The sequence below is a fragment of the Mycena indigotica genome (genome assembly GCF_014461135.1).
Source record: "Mycena indigotica strain 171206Taipei chromosome Unknown Mind.scaff0011, whole genome shotgun sequence".
NCBI lineage: Eukaryota > Fungi > Basidiomycota > Agaricomycetes > Agaricales > Mycenaceae > Mycena > Mycena indigotica.
The window spans coordinates 611,049-629,287 of NW_023503010.1; the positions used below are offsets into that span (position 1 = coordinate 611,049).

Sequence of the window (18,239 nt, forward strand, 5' to 3'; positions counted from 1 at the left end):
TGCCGACGCCAACACCAACGCCCTCAGCAAGCTCTACACTGCTCCCAGGTACGCTGTATATCACTGTTTCTCACGCGCTTTACTTACATCTCGCAGGACTTTAGATCTTCAAGCGTTTATGCGAATGGGCACGCATCATGGCTTGGTCCACTCCGGTGAGTCTACTACCTACTCTTTCTTTCACACTATCCTGAACACTTGCTCAAGCCCTTGCCCACATGGTACTCGACCACTGTCTTCGCTTCTGGACGGCTCTTGGATAGCAATGCTGGTGTCGGTGAGTTCTCTTCGTTGACTCTTCTGCTTTCGGTGACCCTGTTGCAGTCACTCTATGTCTTCTGCCTCAAACAAGGTTGTTCTATTTGCTGTCGCTATCGTTGTTGTCGTTGTCAAAGGTGTGTCATCTCCCTTCCAATTTCTATCGATCTTATCCAAATTTCTCTAGCCTGTGTCGCGAATCAGAAACTTCCGTGCTAGTTGGGCCAGAAGCATCGTTGTCCGCCAATTACAAGAAAGCATTGCGTTGTTCAAGCATGGTATGTAAGTTTCTTTGTCTGCAGATATCACGATTGAACGTTGCTGATATTGTCTTCGCTTAGACAATACATATATCTATATGGTCAGCCCTCTGGCCTTGTCGCCCGGTTTCAACTCCCTCGTGAGTGTCCTTAACATTGTTGTCGAAAAGCTTTCTAACTGTTTGTTAGTGCCGTGAATAGTATTGAAGAGCGAGGGCCTTTGGTTGTCCTAGATGGCCTGCTCGTCGACAAACCTCGATGTTCTTGCTGTTTTGTGCCCATTTTGACATGGCTAACCTTTGCGTCCGAGTCAGTGGTGCTTGCGTTGCAGATGAGCTCGATTTATTCCTTCTGCGAGCGGGACCGGTAGGCCGTCTTGCTCCTTGGCCCGCTTTGGCCAAAACTGACCTAATTGCAGGTTCTTGATCAACATCGGGCATCCGACTGCTCTGAATTTCTCGGTCCAAGTTTGCGCAAGAGCTACTTTGCTGCCCATATTTCTGACCAAGCTGTGCAGATTCCTCCACGCGCGATCGCTCAATCGCCAACGTGAGCGGGAGAATACCTTTCAAACTAGGGAAAAACTGACCCGACTTCTAGTTTCTGCTCCATGTCGACCATGCAGGGCATTTGCGCCGAACGCGCTGGGTGCGGAACTCACGAATGACGGCGGGAGGATGTCATGTTGTCTGGTAAGTCATCTCGGTCATTTTTCGTAGTTAGCCCAAGCTTACCTTAATCCCAAGGTCGTGCTCTACATTCTGCGCTATTGCGTGTTCACTCAACGTGAGCGGGAGCATATCATGCTCATTTATCTTTCAAATTGGGCAAAGCTGACCCAGAACCCACAGATTCTGCTCCGGGTTGACGATGCGGGCATTCGCGCTGGATGCGGAACGTTGGGAGGGTGTGCTGTTGTCAGTAAGTCATCTTGGTCATTTTCCGTATTTAGGCCAAGCTTACCTTAAGCCCAAGGTCGTGCTGTACATTCTGCGCTATCGCGATGGACAGGTCTCCTCTGCGTCTCCCTTGTCGTGCGTGGTTTCTGCCTCCCGCTTTCTCATCCACTGACTCTACATTCAAGTTAGCATAGCCAATTTGGCGCGAATCGGGAGCGGCAGCGGCTCGGGAGATAGCTTCCAGTGAAGCTGGTCGATCGCGGGAGGGCGGCATTGTGTTGCCGCAGAGGCCGCATCGTTCCCCGCGTGTCGTGCGCCTTTTCTCTTTCTCGCTGTTCCCCGACTGACTTCTCGTTAGCGACGTTGATTCGGCGGGAATCGGCGGCGGCAGTGGTTCGGGGAAGGCTACAGGCAGCCGCCCGTGATGCTGGTCGAGTGCGGAAGGTCGGCTTTGAGTTGCCGGGGAGACTTGTGTTGATTTGTTATTACTTAGTGGTTGTGCGAGTTGAGTGCTCGCGGCCGTCTTGCTGGCCGGCCGCGGCAGGACTGGGAGCGCTTCCGCGCGCCGGCCAAGGACGTGTCCGTCTGGCCTGGGGCGGGCTACGCGCGGGGCCGTCGACGGGCGAGCGGGAAGGGAGAGGGTGCTTGGTCAGCAACACGTGCCCGGGCCTCGCGCCCGGCCGGCCGGTTGTCGTCCCACGCTCTTTCGTCTTGCCCGCCATGTCGTTCTGCTTGTCTGCTGTCCACCGGGTTAGTGGGCGGGCCGCTGAGGATGGTGCTCGCGCTTGCTCTCTGGCGGGCCGCGGGTTTGGTGGGACCCGGACAAGCTGCGGCAGCTGCAGCGCTACCACGCCTTGGTGAAAGTGCTGGTTGTTTGGCCAGCGGTATGCTGAGAGGTGAGAGCAGGCTTTGCATGTTACTTATCATTCGTTGCAGCCGTGTGGACACTGCCGCGGTCTTTTATGGCTATTGTCCGTAGCCTCACCTTGTCGAAGGGCAAACGTGAGCGGAGTTGCTGGTGCGTACATGTCTTTGACTCAAGTCGGGCGAAACTGAAGCAAACTCCCAGTTCTTGCTGGACACCGGCCCTCGCGCTCGATGATGGTCAGTCTCTGGTCGGTCTCTCACTGTATTTAACCCCAGCTGACCTTAATACAAGCTGTTGGTGGATGCGCTTGCTGGAGAGCTCGCAAACGCGCGGGGGGATGTTCTTTTTGTCTTGCTGAGCCGGGTGGCTCTTGCGCTGCACGAATGACGCCGGGATGTGGTTCACTGTCGTCCGGTCGTATGTTATCTCGCGCTTTTTCCGTATTTACCCCAAGCTGACCTTGATACACAGGTCGCGCTCGACATCCGTCACTCAGCGTTATAGCGGCATCGCGCTCGATGCAGGCGGGAAGTGGTATGTCTTTTTTCTTTGTTCGTATTAAGCCGAGGCTGACCTTAATTTAAGATACTGGAGTTGGAGCTCGTATATTCGCTGGAACTTGTGTATCTCACCGAAAAATCAATTGACAACATTTCTGAACTGTTGCTCCTTCAGCCCCAAAGGCTGTCCACACTGAGTCTAAATCAAAACTAGGATTCGATTCTAGCCCTGTATGCTAGTACATGGGGCCCAGCTCGAAGGTAATACTATCGAAGCATCAAGATAGGTACATAAGCGCGCAGGACTGGCTGCACTACAAGCATCGCGTCCTGGCGATACGGTCGTGGTACGAGAGCAGGTGCAAAGCAAGGGTCGGAAAGCGGGTTCGTATCAAGAAGAGACAGTGCTGTCTGGGGACGTGGTCATGTAAAGGATGGACGGGAGTTGTTGGGGAGGGGAGTCGGAGATAATGTGGACGGAGTAATCGGGGGTTGTGGTGGAACAATGGCAAAACTGTGCTCAGAAGGAACGGGCAACGCCAGCCCGATGCATGTGGCGAACCCGGGAACGACGGACTTCCTCGCGGACATCGACAACCTCTTGACGGCGGTGGTGGGAACGTTTCGCCCGACAGGAAGCTGAGCCAGATTTCGTCGGTACCGCGGATGCGACACTCGTGGTAGAGGAAGCCGGAGACGAAGCTTTCTTGGTGGTAGAGCTTGCAGGAGGGGAAGTGCTCTTCTTTGTGGTGGCGGGGGAGGACGGCTTCTCGGTAGTGTTATCATCAGAGCCACCCTGTGCTGGGGCCGGAGATCCACCACCAATGAAAGAGGCCACGGCTGGGCCTGGAAATTTGTAGGCGCCCTTCATGTTATAGACCTGGTGATGGGGACGGGTTAGTACAGCGAATAAGCATGATGAATGGCCGCACGTCAATGAGAATCCCAGCGTCAGTCGGTTTGTATGCGCCAGGAAGCTTGACGGTCTCGCTGTCGCTTGGCACACCCTTGCCTGCGCTAGTGACACTGAGCTGCACACAGCCAGGGTAAAACTCTGCACCGCCTTGAGACTGCGCAGTGTGGAGGGCGATGATTTCGTGTCGGAGGAGATAATTGCCCGCCTTGAGGTTCGCCGGAATGGTTACGGTCGCTGGAGAGCCATTGTCTATTTGGAGCGGTGAGTCAAAACGAGATTTAACATGAGGATGGGATTCGACACACCAAGGTTTGCCTGAGCCCATTTACCGCTCGCATCCATGCCCTGTTCTTGTATTTTGAACCACTTGGCCTTGCTGGCGTCAAATTGAGCACAATTGCCGCCACAGTCCGCCATAGTATAGGCCATCATGGGACCAACATCATGGAACCAGAAGCCGGAGCCCGTGAGCGTCTGCCAGAACACATCGAGCTTGCTACCGGCAGCGACGGTGGCCACTTGGCTGGCGAGCTTTGCGTGTTTGCTGCAGGTTGCGAGGTTGTGTGCTTAACAGGGAGGTTGTTGGCGGATGGCACTGGAGGCAGCGTTGGGCAGCTCCTCGGTGGGCTCGTTGCCTTTGAAGAGCTTCTTGGCGCCGCCCACGTTAACGCTAACAGAACCGATCCAGCCATGGGTGAGAACAGAAGAGACAAGGGTGAAGGTAACAAGGACGGAGTTGATTGGTGGGCGAGATGAAGGAGTGACTGGGCAGGAGGCGGAAGCAAGGCGGAAAGGAGGAAGATGAGGGGAGAGCAAAGCTGGCTTGGTCAACCGAGCAAGGCTTCGATTGAGTGGAGCGTATACACGACGCGACGTGGCACTGTGTGCGTGTGTGCGCCTGTGCGTGTGTGCGCCTGTGCGTGTGTGCGTCCTCCGCCTCCGCCTCGACTCGACTCAGGACGTGCGCCGTCTGTGCGTCTGTGCGTCCTCCGCGCGTTTGATTTTGATTGATTAAATCTGCTTATATAACATGTTACCCTCCCTTGCACGCCTCGCTCCAACGCTAAGTCGCGCTCGCTCGCCAAGTCGCGCGAGCGAGAGCGTACTCTAATATACAACTTTCTGAGGCGCACGGACCTCTAGAAAGTCACGAGGTAAACCTAGTAGGGGAGAAAAAAAAATGGATTTGGGGCTGGTTTGGACGTGTCTGGCGGGGGTCTCGGGCATGGTTTGGGGAGACAAGGCATTGGTCTCATTCTCGGGCAGTCCGGGCAGGTATGAAATCGTGCAAAGGCCATATATTCTCTAAGTTTAACGAGACACGCTAATTTAACACGCGTCGCGACGCGTCTAACCCCATCAAACCGAGCGGACAGACACCCAACTCCCCATTTCCACCAGTCAGCGACAGTGGGCAACACTGTCGGGGGCGCGTTGATAGTCCAGCGGTTCGCAGGCCTCCGGCGGCTGAGACCTGTGAAAAAATGAGCTTGAAGCACGCAAAACGGGGGTAAAAATGCACCTCCACCAAAGTGCCATCAAAACCGCCGCGGGGGCTCTCCAGCAACAGGTCGGCGCAAAGTTTCCGTCACCCCCGAACACGTCCCGCGAAAGACAGTGGTCCCACACTGTCCCGGCTGCGTTGCAAGTAGGGCGGGACGTTTGCCTGCCCGGCAGCGCAGACCTGTAAAAAAAGTGAGCTTGAATTGCACAAAAAAGACGCAAAATGTACCCTCCGGAGTGCCATCAAAAGCGCCGCGGACGCGCGTCAAGGTTCTTCCCCGCGCAAGACAGTGGTCCAACACTGTCCTGGTAGTGTCCAGTAGGGCAGGGACGTATGCCTGCCGGCGGCGTGGACCTGGGAAAAGGTAAGCTTTGAATCGCGCAAAAGAGGTGGAAAATGCACCTTGAAACTCCATCAGAATCGGCGCAAAACGTCGTTGATGTGCGCATGTCCGCCAGCAAGGGGATACCATTGCGGAAGGGAGGTTGCTTGACCGTGCGGGATGCCGCGATAAGGCGCGACCAGTCGGAGCCAGGGCAGGGACTCTGAATGTCAAGGCCGGACTCGGAGGCGGGAGTCGGGACGGCAAAGCCCATGGAGTATGTGTTAAAGGGCAAGCAACAACCCGGCACCGCCCAGCGCAGAGCGTAGCGTTGAAGGCCAGCGGTGAGCAACCCTGCAGGCGGGCGCGAGGGTCGGGGACAGGTCGGGGTCAAACGACGGCGAGGATGACTTCGCTGCCACGTGGGAATATCGAAGAAGGCCGGACTCGGAAGGCCGGACGGCCAAGGCAATGGAAGACCTATGTGACAACTCGGCGGCCAGCGCAGATAGTGGCATTGTCGAATCAAGTAAGGCCGGGGGTAGGCCGGGTATGGCCGCGGGGTAAGTGTGCTGCGGGGCGACAAGGATAGAGGGTGTAAGATGAATGGACGCCGATGTCGGGGTGAGATGGCCGAGGGGTAATGTGATGGAGGCCAACAACTCGGGGGCCAGCACAGAACGTGGTGCGGGTGAGCCAATCGAGGCTGGCGATGACCGGGTGTTGCGAGAGCAGGTAGTAGAAAAAGTGGCCGCAATGTGGCTGCGAACACTGGGTAGCCAATGACAAAGCCAATAGGCGAGCAGCAACAGTGGTGGCCGATATCGTTCATGGTCATCGGCAGGATGGCCGACAGGCACCGCAGAGCATGATGCGGGAGGCCCGAGTAAAGTCGGGAAAGCCGGAGGCAGTAGGCGATGACCAAGATACTCCCCGGCCAGCAACAGTGGTGGCCCCACTGTGCCGACATGGTTGATGGCCAGGCGGTAACACATGCCTCCGGCGGCAAAACCCTATGAAAAAGTGAGCCTTGAATTCAGTTAAAAGTGGGTAAAAATGCACCTAAAAATACCATCAAAATCTGATGATGGCATCAGATCCGACCGATGCCGAGGGCGGCGGCACCATCGGCCAACCAGTTGTCGATCAAAACCGAGCACGTCGCCGGAAGCCCCGCAGTCGGGGCGGTACATTGGCCTCTGGCAGTGAAAATCTGTGAAAAAATGAGCTTTTTGACCATCAAAAGATCAGCCAAATGTGCTTACGTAAGCGCTAAGTGCAGTCCAAAAACGGCCAAGATACTGCCCGGGAAGTCCGACGCAGAAGCAATATAGCGCATCTGGACACAACATCAGTGACATTTAGCAGAACAAATGAAATCACAACGTACCAGCATGGTTCGGCATCCGAGCAGAGGTTCCCCCTCTGGCGCTCATAGCAACCCCGCCTCGACCGAGAATCTAAGCCCCACATCAGCATCAGCATTATATCACACGACTAAGCGCGACCACTTACACGCTGCCCGAGCAGAGGTTGCCCCTCTAAACAACGTCATAGTCGTGGTCGGTCCTGCGCACAATGGTAGTGTCGGATGGATGGCGGCCAATGATGGTCTGGGCATACGAGCAGAGGTTCCCCCTCTGGTCGAAGACGGGTAGCGAGCTCTGAATAGGCGGTCAGCATATATATATATAAGCAATGAACGGACATACTTTGGCTAGTGCAGCAACGTTGCCTTGTTGACAATGACAAGGAATCTAAGCCCGGCATTAGCATGACATCATATACACATAAGCGCGACGACTTACGGACAGCCCGAGCAGAGGTTCCCCCTCTAGACATAGTCGCAGTCATGGTTGACAACAACACTGGGTCATACGTCAATACTATACGATACATACTTGGCGGAGTCAACTTACGAGCAGCAATAATGTGTCCGAGCAGAGGTTCACCGTCTCGGAAGCCAATAACAGCCATGTATCTAAGTCAGAACGTCAATGTCTTATCCCAGATAGGATAGAGGAAGGACATACCGGAGTTCCGCACGCAAGCAAGGTTCCCCACCAGATACAAACGGAAGGAGCACTGCCGCCAGCATAGTTTCCTCCCGTTGCGGTTGCGATCGATAAGAACACCAGCGAGGCTAAGTCGGACATTAGTCACTTATTATGTTAAGAGCAAATACAACTTACGGAGAAGAACTCGACGTCCAAGCAGAGGTTCACCCTCTAGCGAGAAATTGGGTAGCCACCCGTGACGACAATCTGGTCGATATGTTAGTGTACTGTACACAATATGATAAAGGGAAAAACATACCAACAAGGGTTCCGCAGAGTGTCCCCCCTCCGAGTCGTAAGGGTGATGGTGCCGCAGACCAAAACGCCAGCGCCAGTAGAAGCAGCGGCAGCGACGCCTAGATGAAGCAGAACATCGAGCAGAAGTTCCCCATCCGAACGACTCGAAACTAGCACGGTGTGAGGCAGGCCAGAGCTTATGGAGAAAGAATACATACCTACAGGTGCTCGCCCAAGACGTCCATGACTCGCTAGGAGGCAGGCTTGAAGAGTTTTGGTGGTCGTTGTTGGTCAATAAACACAACGAGTTGCGTCTGTCAAACAGGTCAGAACCCTGCCAAGTTTACAGCTAGACACGTACGGGAGGCAGAAAATGGCCTTGGATGTCGAAGAACCGCCAGTGCTAACCGGGAGTTCTTGTACAGTCATGAAATGCCCGACTTGAAGGTTGAGTAGGGTGACGAAGAAGTTGCTGTAGGGGTTGCGATGAGCGAGAGCAGTGACGGGACACCAACGAGCATACCTTTGTTGATGGGGGATGCGTCGACAAGCGTCGTGGTGGGGGAGTGAAGACAAGCCAGGAAGTAGCGCATGACTTGGTTGATGATTTGATTTCTCCACGGAAATCACGTGCACATCACCGGTGTCAAGCACGCTGTCACCGATTCAGGGTCGGCGAATCGACGGCACGGCGAATGGTGAGGCCTAGGCTTGCCGAGGGCCAGGTGGTGCGGGCTAAAATTAGCTGCCCGTGCTGGTGCCTTGAATGCCAAAGGGCGGACTATGCGCATGATGAGTATCGATGGCGCATCATGACCATGCGCAGTGCGGCACATCGGAAGGAGGGTTCAAGGGGTGGTTGGTCTGCGGACTATTTTTGAGCCATGTCCGAAATGGCGGGCGGCTTTGATGCTGGATCGCCGGTTGCCTTCGGGATGGCCTGTCATTGATGCGGCCAAGCTTCGGCGGCCTGGTCATGCTCCCCAGGTTGATGACGGCCTTTTGAGTCGTGAGCGGGCATGCTGAGAGGAAAGGTTGCAAGCCTATGGGGGGCAATGATGACAAAGATACTTGACTTGAAGCGTAATGTGCGGAATTTAGACCAAGCTATTTTTGGCCACATACCCTGATGCAGCTCAGGGAATCGAATGCCGCCGGGGCTCAGGGAAACAAACGCCGCCGATGGAGCACAGGCAGTGCACTCAGGGTCTTATTATGATAGAACTTGAGAAGCACGGCAGACGGGAAATGAAGATTACGGCTGACAGGCCGGATGATGAGAACATGAATAGCCGTGCTGGGTGGCCAGATATGTTCTCCTTGCCCAGCTGGCTCTTGTTCTCTGTGGTTTTCTCTCTTGTTGTGTTCCAATCTTTTTATTTGCGCAACACAGTGAGAAATTCCTTTTTTCTCCAATTTTGATATCATTTGACACCGAAATAGACGCCTTTTCAGCGCGCCATACGCCAATTTTTTGCGCGGTGCGCGTTCTTCTTGAGCGCGCAGTTTGGTGTCGCCATCAGCTGCTCACATCCACCACCAAATCAGGCAATTCACCCGGTAGGGCTCGGACTCGTCGCCCTTGACACTTGCACGTGGGCTCAATTCAGACTATTTTTAGATGACAGCTACCCCCAAGTAATCCACTGCGTCCGACCCTTATCCACGCTCGCGATGCTAAACTATTCGAGCAAAAACGCAAATCTACAAAATCCTGCATCGTCTCGACGGCTGGGGGCTATTTCGTCCGATCAAAGACGTCAAAGTGTCAGGGTCACTCAGCCCTACCCTGAATGGCTGTCCGATTTCTTGCGCGACGGCGGAAATATACGATCTTCCCAAATGATTCATGTTGCCCACATTGATGCCCGTGTTATGAAGCACGGGCTGAGAAGTCAACTGCCGCACTGCCCCCACTTGACAGATCGATCCGTTGCGTGAGTTTTGACGCGTTTATTTGCGTCTCCCAAGTGCCCAGTTGACCAAGCTTCCGCTGAGTTCATGTTTTCCTCACATCTAGATTTCATGCCCGTGACGAGCTCAATCTATCCAGGTTTTGACTCAGACATACTCGCAAGGACATCCTTCAACCAGTGCGGCACTCAAAATAGCTCGCTTAGCCGTCGTCAACTAACATCTTCTCATTCCAAACTTAATCACTCAGCATTTTGCGAAGATAACGAAAGCATCCAGCCCGGGCGGTGTACGTCACCGAGGGAGTATAAGAAGCCACGGCCTTCAACCGTCGCGCACCTCCCCCCCCTCTTTCTTCCCCCACCATCCACCCAAAGTCAACTTCACGTGCTCTTCGCTCGTCGTCGTCCTGCTTGGTGGGCACTCTTTCCTCCATTCATACTACTAACTACTTCTAGTCAACATCCTATCCCGCCGTCGCACATCGGCCTCTACTTGCATGTGCTACTTATCCTTTGCTTCTTTGCTAACCTTGTTGCAGAATCTTCTTCGCCCTCGACAGCTCTTGGGTTGGGTAGCCGTCCGTTCACCTTCTGCTTTATCTTGCCCTCCTTGCTGACCGCCTGGCAGAGCTCCCCTCCACTCCCTCCCCCGCTTCTAACCCATTTCGAGCCTAACTTGTTGGCAGACGACAACGAGATGGGCATTTGGATCGAAACAACGGTCTAATTGTCGAGGTAAGTTTTGTTACTGCTTTTCACGCTGACCTTGTTGCAGAGTCTTCGCGCAGTCCGCCCATTTGTTGGTCAGCGTTGGGAAAGTTGTTTCTGGTCAGAGTTCGTCCACTTTTTGCCATCTCTTGTCCCCCTCGCTAACCGCATCGCAGAACTTCGCCTCCACTTCCTCCCTCTCCCCAATTTTGACCCAGATCGAGCTTGACATTATGGCAGACGACAATGACGTGGGCGTTCGTATTGGGAGGACGGTCTAATTCTCGAGGTAAGCCTTGTTACCGCGACTTTTGCCAATACTGACCTTAAGATATACAGAATCGATGCGTTGTCCTTGACTTGCTTTTGCGAGCACAGAAGGGTGTCGTAGACTTTTTATTTCACTGATGCCGTCGCTTTAGGTCGGGACTTGTTTTATGGAGCTGGGAAGGTGTCGTCGTCGAGGAGGGTGATTTTGCGATCCAAGGGGGTACGTGTTCTGGCCGACTTGACTCTACATTGAAGCGCTGACCTTATTTTGCAGAGCCTTGGAGATGGGTGCGGAGTCATTGGCGGCAAGGGACGTGTCGAGCGAGCCTGGTTTGGCGTTGGCGGCTACCTCCTGCCGACAAACGGCTTCGTTTGGATATCTTTGGCGAAAAGCAGCAGCTGCCGAGTTGCCGTGTCTGGATAGCGCTGGCCGTTCTCGCTCAATGGTCACCGGCAGCATGGCGATGGTCTTGGTGGCTGGTGCAGGTGTTGGCGGGAGGCGGAGGATGGTTTTTGCCGTTAGATTTTGAGATTGCGAGCGTGATGGCTGGGTTGCCCGCCGCGTGTCATGTGCGGCAGCGTAAAGGCCGTGTCTTGAGCGTCTGAGGCCCCGAGGCGGAGGCGCCATCGTCGGGGACAGTGAGGGTGTGAGGGAAATTTTCGTAAGGCCGCTGTCAGCGTGTGATCGATCGACCCGTGTGAGGCTGTGCCCGCCCGACTTTCAACCAACCAACACGATCGAAATCGCGCTCCACCCTCTGACGCGACTGTCGGCAGTGGCGGGCAGTGGCCGACCTTGGGATAGTGCAAAGGGAGCCTGTCCGGGCCGTGGTATGTCTCACGTGCACGTTTCTGGTTTGCGACAGCATGCTGACCACTACTTAGTAGAAGCACTTCCTTTAAGCCCGTGCCCATGCCGACGCCAACACCAACGCCCTCAGCAAGCTCTACACTGCTCCCAGGTACGCTGTATATCACTGTTTCTCACGCGCTTTACTTACATCTCGCAGGACTTTAGATCTTCAAGCGTTTATGCGAATGGGCACGCATCATGGCTCGGTCCACTCCGGTGAGTCTACTACCTACTCTTTCTTTCACACTATCCTGAACACTTGCTCAAGCCCTTGCCCACATGGTACTCGACCACTGTCTTCGCTTCTGGACGGCTCTTGGATAGCAATGCTGGTGTCGGTGAGTTCTCTTCGTTGACTCTTCTGCTTTCGGTGACCCTGTTGCAGTCACTCTATGTCTTCTGCCTCAAACAAGGTTGTTCTATTTGCTGTCGCTATCGTTGTTGTCGTTGTCAAAGGTGTGTCATCTCCCTTCCAATTTCTATCGATCTTATCCAAATTTCTCTAGCCTGTGTCGCGAATCAGAAACTTCCGTGCTAGTTGGGCCAGAAGCATCGTTGTCCGCCAATTACAAGAAAGCATTGCGTTGTTCAAGCATGGTATGTAAGTTTCTTTGTCTGCAGATATCACGATTGAACGTTGCTGATATTGTCTTCGCTTAGACAATACATATATCTATATGGTCAGCCCTCTGGCCTTGTCGCCCGGTTTCAACTCCCTCGTGAGTGTCCTTAACATCGTTGTCGAAAAGCTTTCTAACTGTTTGTTAGTGCCGTGAATAGTATTGAAGAGCGAGGGCCTTTGGTTGTCCTAGATGGCCTGCTCGTCGACAAACCTCGATGTTCTTGCTGTTTTGTGCCCATTTTGACATGGCTAACCTTTGCGTCCGAGTCAGTGGTGCTTGCGTTGCAGATGAGCTCGATTTATTCCTTCTGCGAGCGGGACCGGTAGGCCGTCTTGCTCCTTGGCCCGCTTTGGCCAAAACTGACCTAATTGCAGGTTCTTGATCAACATCGGGCATCCGACTGCTCTGAATTTCTCGGTCCAAGTTTGCGCAAGAGCTACTTTGCTGCCCATATTTCTGACCAAGCTGTGCAGATTCCTCCACGCGCGATCGCTCAATCGCCAACGTGAGCAGGAGAATACCTTTCAAACTAGGGAAAAACTGACCCGACTTCTAGTTTCTGCTCCATGTCGACCATGCAGGGCATTTGCGCCGAACGCGCTGGGTGCGGAACTCACGAATGACGGCGGGAGGATGTCATGTTGTCTGGTAAGTCATCTCGGTCATTTTTCGTAGTTAGCCCAAGCTTACCTTAATCCCAAGGTCGTGCTCTACATTCTGCGCTATTGCGTGTTCACTCAACGTGAGCGGGGGCATATCATGCTCATTTATCTTTCAAATTGGGCAAAGCTGACCCAGAACCCACAGATTCTGCTCCGCGTTGACGATGCGGGCATTCGCGCTGGATGCGGAACGTTGGGAGGGTGTGCTGTTGTCAGTAAGTCCTCTCGGTCATTTTCCGTATTTAGGCCAAGCTTACCTTAAGCCCAAGGTCGTGCTGTACATTCTGCGCTATCGCGATGGACAGGTCTCCTCTGCGTCTCCCTTGTCGTGCGTGGTTTCTGCCTCCCGCTTTCTCATCCACTGACTCTACATTCAAGTTAGCATAGCCAATTTGGCGCGAATCGGGAGCGGCAGCGGCTCGGGAGATAGCTTCCAGTGAAGCTGGTCGATCGCGGGAGGGCGGCATTGTGTTGCCGCAGAGGCCGCATCGTTCCCCGCGTGTCGTGCGTCTTTTCTCTTTCTCGCTGTTCCCCGACTGACTTCTCGTTAGCGACGTTGATTCGGCGGGAATCGGCGGCGGCAGTGGTTCGGGGAAGGCTACAGGCAGCCGCCCGTGATGCTGGTCGAGTGCGGAAGGTCGGCTTTGAGCTGCCGGGAGACTTTTGTTGATTTGTTATTACTTAGTGGTTGTGCGAGTTGAGTGCTCGCGGCCGTCCTGCTTGCCGACTTGGAGCGCTTCCGCGCGCCGGCCAAAGACGTAGCTCGGGCCGGGCCATGGGCAGGTCCGTCGGTGGGCTAGCGGGCAAGGGTGGTCAGCGACACGTGCCCCGGGCCTCGCGCCCGGCCGGCCGGTTGTGGTCCCACGCTCCTTCGTCTTGCCCGCCATGTCGTTTAGCTTGTCTGGCGTCCACTGGGTTAGCGAGCGGGCCATTGCGGATGGTACTCGCGCTCGCACTCTGGCGGGCCGCGGGTCTCGTAGTTGCCGGGGACGCAGCTGCAGCACTAGCACGCCTCGGTGAAAGTGCTGGTTGTTTGGCCAGCGGTATGCTAAGAGGTGAGACTTTCCTTTTGCTTCGCTTTGCATCTTACTTATCGTTCGTCGCAGCCGTGTGGACACTGCCGCGGTCTTTTATGGCTATTGTCCGTAGCCTCACCTTGTCGAAGGGCAAACGTGAGCGGAGTTGCTGGTGCGTACATGTCTTTGACTCAAGTCGGGCGAAACTGAAGCAAACTCCCAGTTCTTGCTGGACACCGGCCCTCGCGCTCGATGATGGTCAGTCTCTGGTCGCTCTCTCACTGTATTTAACCCCAGCTGACCTTAATACAAGCTGTTGGTGGATGCGCTTGCTGGAGAGCTCGCAAACCCGGGGGATGTTCTTTTTGTCTTGCTGGGCTCTTGCGCTGCACGAATGACGCCGGGATGTGGTTCACTGTCGCCTGGTCGTATGTTATCTCGCGCTTTTTCCGTATTTACCCCAAGCTGACCTTGATACACAGGTCGCGCTCGACATCCGTCACTCAGCGTTATAGCGGCATCGCGCTCGATGCAGGCGGGAAGTGGTATGTCTTTTTTCTTTGTTTGCATTGAGCCGAGGCTGACCTTAATTCAAGATTCTGGACTTGGAGCTCACTGCTCAGATATTCGCTGGAGCCTGTATATCTCACCGAAAGATCAATTGACAACATTTCTGAATCTCGGCTGTTGCTACTTCAGCCCCAAAGGCTGTCCACACTGAGTCTAAATCAAAACTAGGATTTGATTCTAGCCCTGTATGCTAGTACATGGGGCCCAGCTCGAAGGTAATACTATCGAAGCATCAAGATAGGTACATAAGCGCGCAGGACTGGCTGCACTACAAGCATCGCGTCCTGGCGATACGGTCGTGGTACGAGAGCAGGTGCAAAGCAAGGGTCGGAAAGCGGGTTCATATCAAGAAGAGACAGTGCTGTCTGGGGACGTGGTCATGTAAAGGATGGACGGGAGTTGTTGGGGGGGGGAGTCGGAGATAATGTGGACGGAGTAATCGGGGGTTGTGGTGGAACAATGGCAAAACTGTGCTCAGAAGGAACGGGCAACGCCAGCCCGATGCATGTGGCGAACCCGGGAACGACGGACTTCCTCGCGGACATCGACAACCTCTTGACGGCGGTGGTGGGAACGTTTCGCCCGACAGGAAGCTGAGCCAGATTTCGTCGGTACCGCGGATGCGACACTCGTGGTAGAGGAAGCCGGAGACGAAGCTTTCTTGGTGGTAGAGCTTGCAGGAGGGGAAGTGCTCTTCTTTGTGGTGGCGGGGGAGGACGGCTTCTCGGTAGTGTTATCATCAGAGCCACCCTGTGCTGGGGCCGGAGATCCACCACCAATGAAAGAGGCCACGGCTGGGCCTGGAAATTTGTAGGCGCCCTTCATGTTATAGACCTGGTGATGGGGACGGGTTAGTACAGCGAATAAGCATGATGAATGGCCGCACGTCAATGAGAATCCCAGCGTCAGTCGGTTTGTATGCGCCAGGAAGCTTGACGGTCTCGCTGTCGCTTGGCACACCCTTGCCTGCGCCAGTGACACTGAGCTGCACACAGCCAGGGTAAAACTCTGCACCGCCTTGAGACTGCGCAGTGTGGAGGGCGATGATTTCGTGTCGGAGGAGATAATTGCCCGCCTTGAGGTTCGCCGGAATGGTTACGGTCGCTGGAGAGCCATTGTCTATTTGGAGCGGTGAGTCAAAACGAGATTTAACATGAGGATGGGATTCGACACACCAAGGTTTGCCTGAGCCCATTTACCGCTCGCATCCATGCCCTGTTCTTGTATTTTGAACCACTTGGCCTTGCTGGCGTCAAATTGAGCACAATTGCCGCCACAGTCCGCCATATAGGCCATCATGGGACCAACATCATGGAACCAGAAGCCGGAGCCCGTGAGCGTCTGCCAGAACACATCGAGCTTGCTACCGGCAGCGACGGTGGCCACTTGGCTGGCGAGCTTTGCGTGTTTGCTGCAGGTTGCGAGGTTGTGTGCTTAACAGGGAGGTTGTTGGCGGATGGCACTGGAGGCAGCGTTGGGCAGCTCCTCGGTGGGCTCGTTGCCTTTGAAGAGCTTCTTGGCGCCGCCCACGTTAACGCTAACAGAACCGATCCAGCCATGGGTGAGAACAGAAGAGACAAGGGTGAAGGTAACAAGGACGGAGTTGATTGGTGGGCGAGATGAAGGAGTGACTGGGCAGGAGGCGGAAGCAAGGCGGAAAGGAGGAAGATGAGGGGAGAGCAAAGCTGGCTTGGTCAACCGAGCAAGGCTTCGATTGAGTGGAGCGTATACACGACGCGACGTGCGTGCGTGCGTGTGTGTGCGTCCTCCGCCTCCGCCTCGACTCAGGACGTGCGCCGTCTGTGCGTCTGTGCGTCCTCCGCGCGTTTGATTTTGATTGATTAAATCTGCTTATATAACATGTTACCCTCCCTTGCACGCCTCGCTCCAACGCTAAGTCGCGCTCGCTCGCCAAGTCGCGAGCGAGCGAGCGTACTCTAATATACAACTTTCTGAGGCGCACGGACCTCTAGAAAGTCACGAGATAAACCTAGTAGGGGAGAAAAAAAAATGGATTTGGGGCTGGTTTGGACGTGTCTGGCGGGGGGTCTCGGGCATGGTTTGGGGAGACAAGGCATTGGTCTCATTCTCGGGCAGTCCGGGCAGGTATGAAATCGGACAAGGGCCATATATTCTCTAAGTTTAACGAGACACGCTAATTTAACACGCGTCGCGACGCGTCTAACCCCATCACCAGACCCCACCACCCCATTTCCCCAGTCAGCGACAGTGGGCAACACTGTCGGGGCGCGTTGATAGTCCAGCGGTTCGCAGGCCTCCGGCGGCTGAGACCTGTGAAAAAATGAGCTTGAAGCACGCAAAACGGGGGTAAAAATGCACCTCCACCAAAGTGCCATCAAAACCGCCAGGGGGCTCTCCAGCAACAGGTCGGCGCAAAGTTTCCGTCACCCCCCGAACACGTCCCGCGAAAGACAGTGGTCCCACACTGTCCCGGCTGCGTTGCAAGTAGGGCGGGGACGTTTGCCTGCCGGCAGCGCAGACCTGTGAAAAAAGTGAGCTTGAATTGCACAAAAAAAGACGCAAAATGTACCCTCCGGAGTGCCATCAAAAGCGCACGGACGCGGTCAAGGTTTCCCCGCGCAAGACAGTGGTCCAACACTGTCCTGGTAGTGTTCCGAGTAGGGCAGGGACGTATGCCTGCCGGCGGCGTGGACCTGTGAAAAGGTAAGCTTTGAATCGCGCAAAAGAGGTGGAAAATGCACCTTGAAACTCCATCAGAATCGGCGCAAAACGTCGTTGATGTGCGCATGTCCGCCAGCAAGGGGATACCATTGCGGAAGGGAGGTTGCTTGACCGTGCGGGATGCCGCGATAAGGCGCGACCAGTCGGAGCCAGGGCAGGGACTCCGAATGTCAAGGCCGGACTCGGAGGCGGGAGTCGGGACGGCAAAGCCCATGGAGTATGTGTTAAAGGGCAAGCAACAACCCGGCACCGCCCAGCGCAGAGCGTAGCGTTGAAGGCCAGCGGTGAGCAACCCTGCAGGCGGACGCGAGGGTCGGGGACAGGTCGGGGTCAAACGACGGCGAGGATGACTTTGCTGCCACGTGGGAATATCGAAGAAGGCCGGACTCGGAAGGCCGGACGGCCAAGGCAATGGAAGACCTATGTGACAACTCGGCGGCCAGCGCAGATAGTGGCATTGTCGAATCAAGTAAGGCCGGGGGTAGGCCGGGTATGGCCGCCGGGGTAAGTGTGCTGCGGGGCGACAAGGATAGAGGGTGTAAGATGAATGGACGCCGATGTCGGGGTGAGATGGCCGAGGGGTAATGTGATGGAGGCCAACAACTCGGGGGCCAGCACAGAACGTGGTGCGGGTGAGCCAATCGAGGCTGGCGATGACCGGGTGTTGCGAGAGCAGGTAGTAGAAAAAGTGGCCGCAATGTGGCTGCGAACACTGGGTAGCCAATGACAAAGCCAATAGGCGAGCAGCAACAGTGGTGGCCGATATCGTTCATGGTCATCGGCAGGATGGCCGACAGGCACCGCAGAGCATGATGCGGGAGGCCCGAGTAAAGTCGGGAAAGCCGGAGGCAGTAGGCGATGACCAAGATACTCCCCGGCCAGCAACAGTGGTGGCCCCACTGTGCCGACATGGTTGATGGCCGGGCGGTTACACACGCCTCCGGCGGCAAAATCCTGCGAAAACGTGAGCCTTAAATCCAGTTAAAAGTGGGTCAAAATGCACCTAAAAATACCATCAAAATCTGATGATGGCATCAGATCCGACCGATGCCGAGGGCGACGGCACCATCGGCCAACCCGTTGTCGATCAAAACTGA

General features: G+C 55.0%; 2 protein-coding genes across 2 annotated transcripts; both read right to left on the bottom strand.

Moving 5' to 3' along the window:
• Nucleotides 1–3,305: 3,305 nt before the first annotated feature.
• On the bottom strand, nt 3,306–5,677 carry MIND_01158100 (uncharacterized protein; the record flags this gene model as incomplete). The annotated part of the gene is made up of 9 exons (XM_037368104.1): nt 3,306–3,665; nt 3,718–3,950; nt 4,007–4,219; nt 4,274–4,519; nt 4,835–5,006; nt 5,057–5,175; nt 5,329–5,385; nt 5,434–5,559; nt 5,608–5,677. The coding sequence occupies 9 exons, from the start codon at nt 5,675–5,677 to the stop codon at nt 3,306–3,308; spliced, it is 1,596 nt and encodes a 531-aa protein (XP_037215030.1).
• A 9,236-nt stretch (nt 5,678–14,913) lies between these two features.
• MIND_01158200 (uncharacterized protein) lies at nt 14,914–17,356 on the bottom strand (the record flags this gene model as incomplete). The annotated part of the gene is made up of 8 exons (XM_037368105.1): nt 14,914–15,273; nt 15,326–15,558; nt 15,615–15,824; nt 15,879–16,239; nt 16,626–16,724; nt 16,780–16,941; nt 16,991–17,114; nt 17,163–17,356. The coding sequence occupies 8 exons, from the start codon at nt 17,354–17,356 to the stop codon at nt 14,914–14,916; spliced, it is 1,743 nt and encodes a 580-aa protein (XP_037215031.1).
• Between the last annotated feature and the right edge of the window lie 883 nt (nt 17,357–18,239).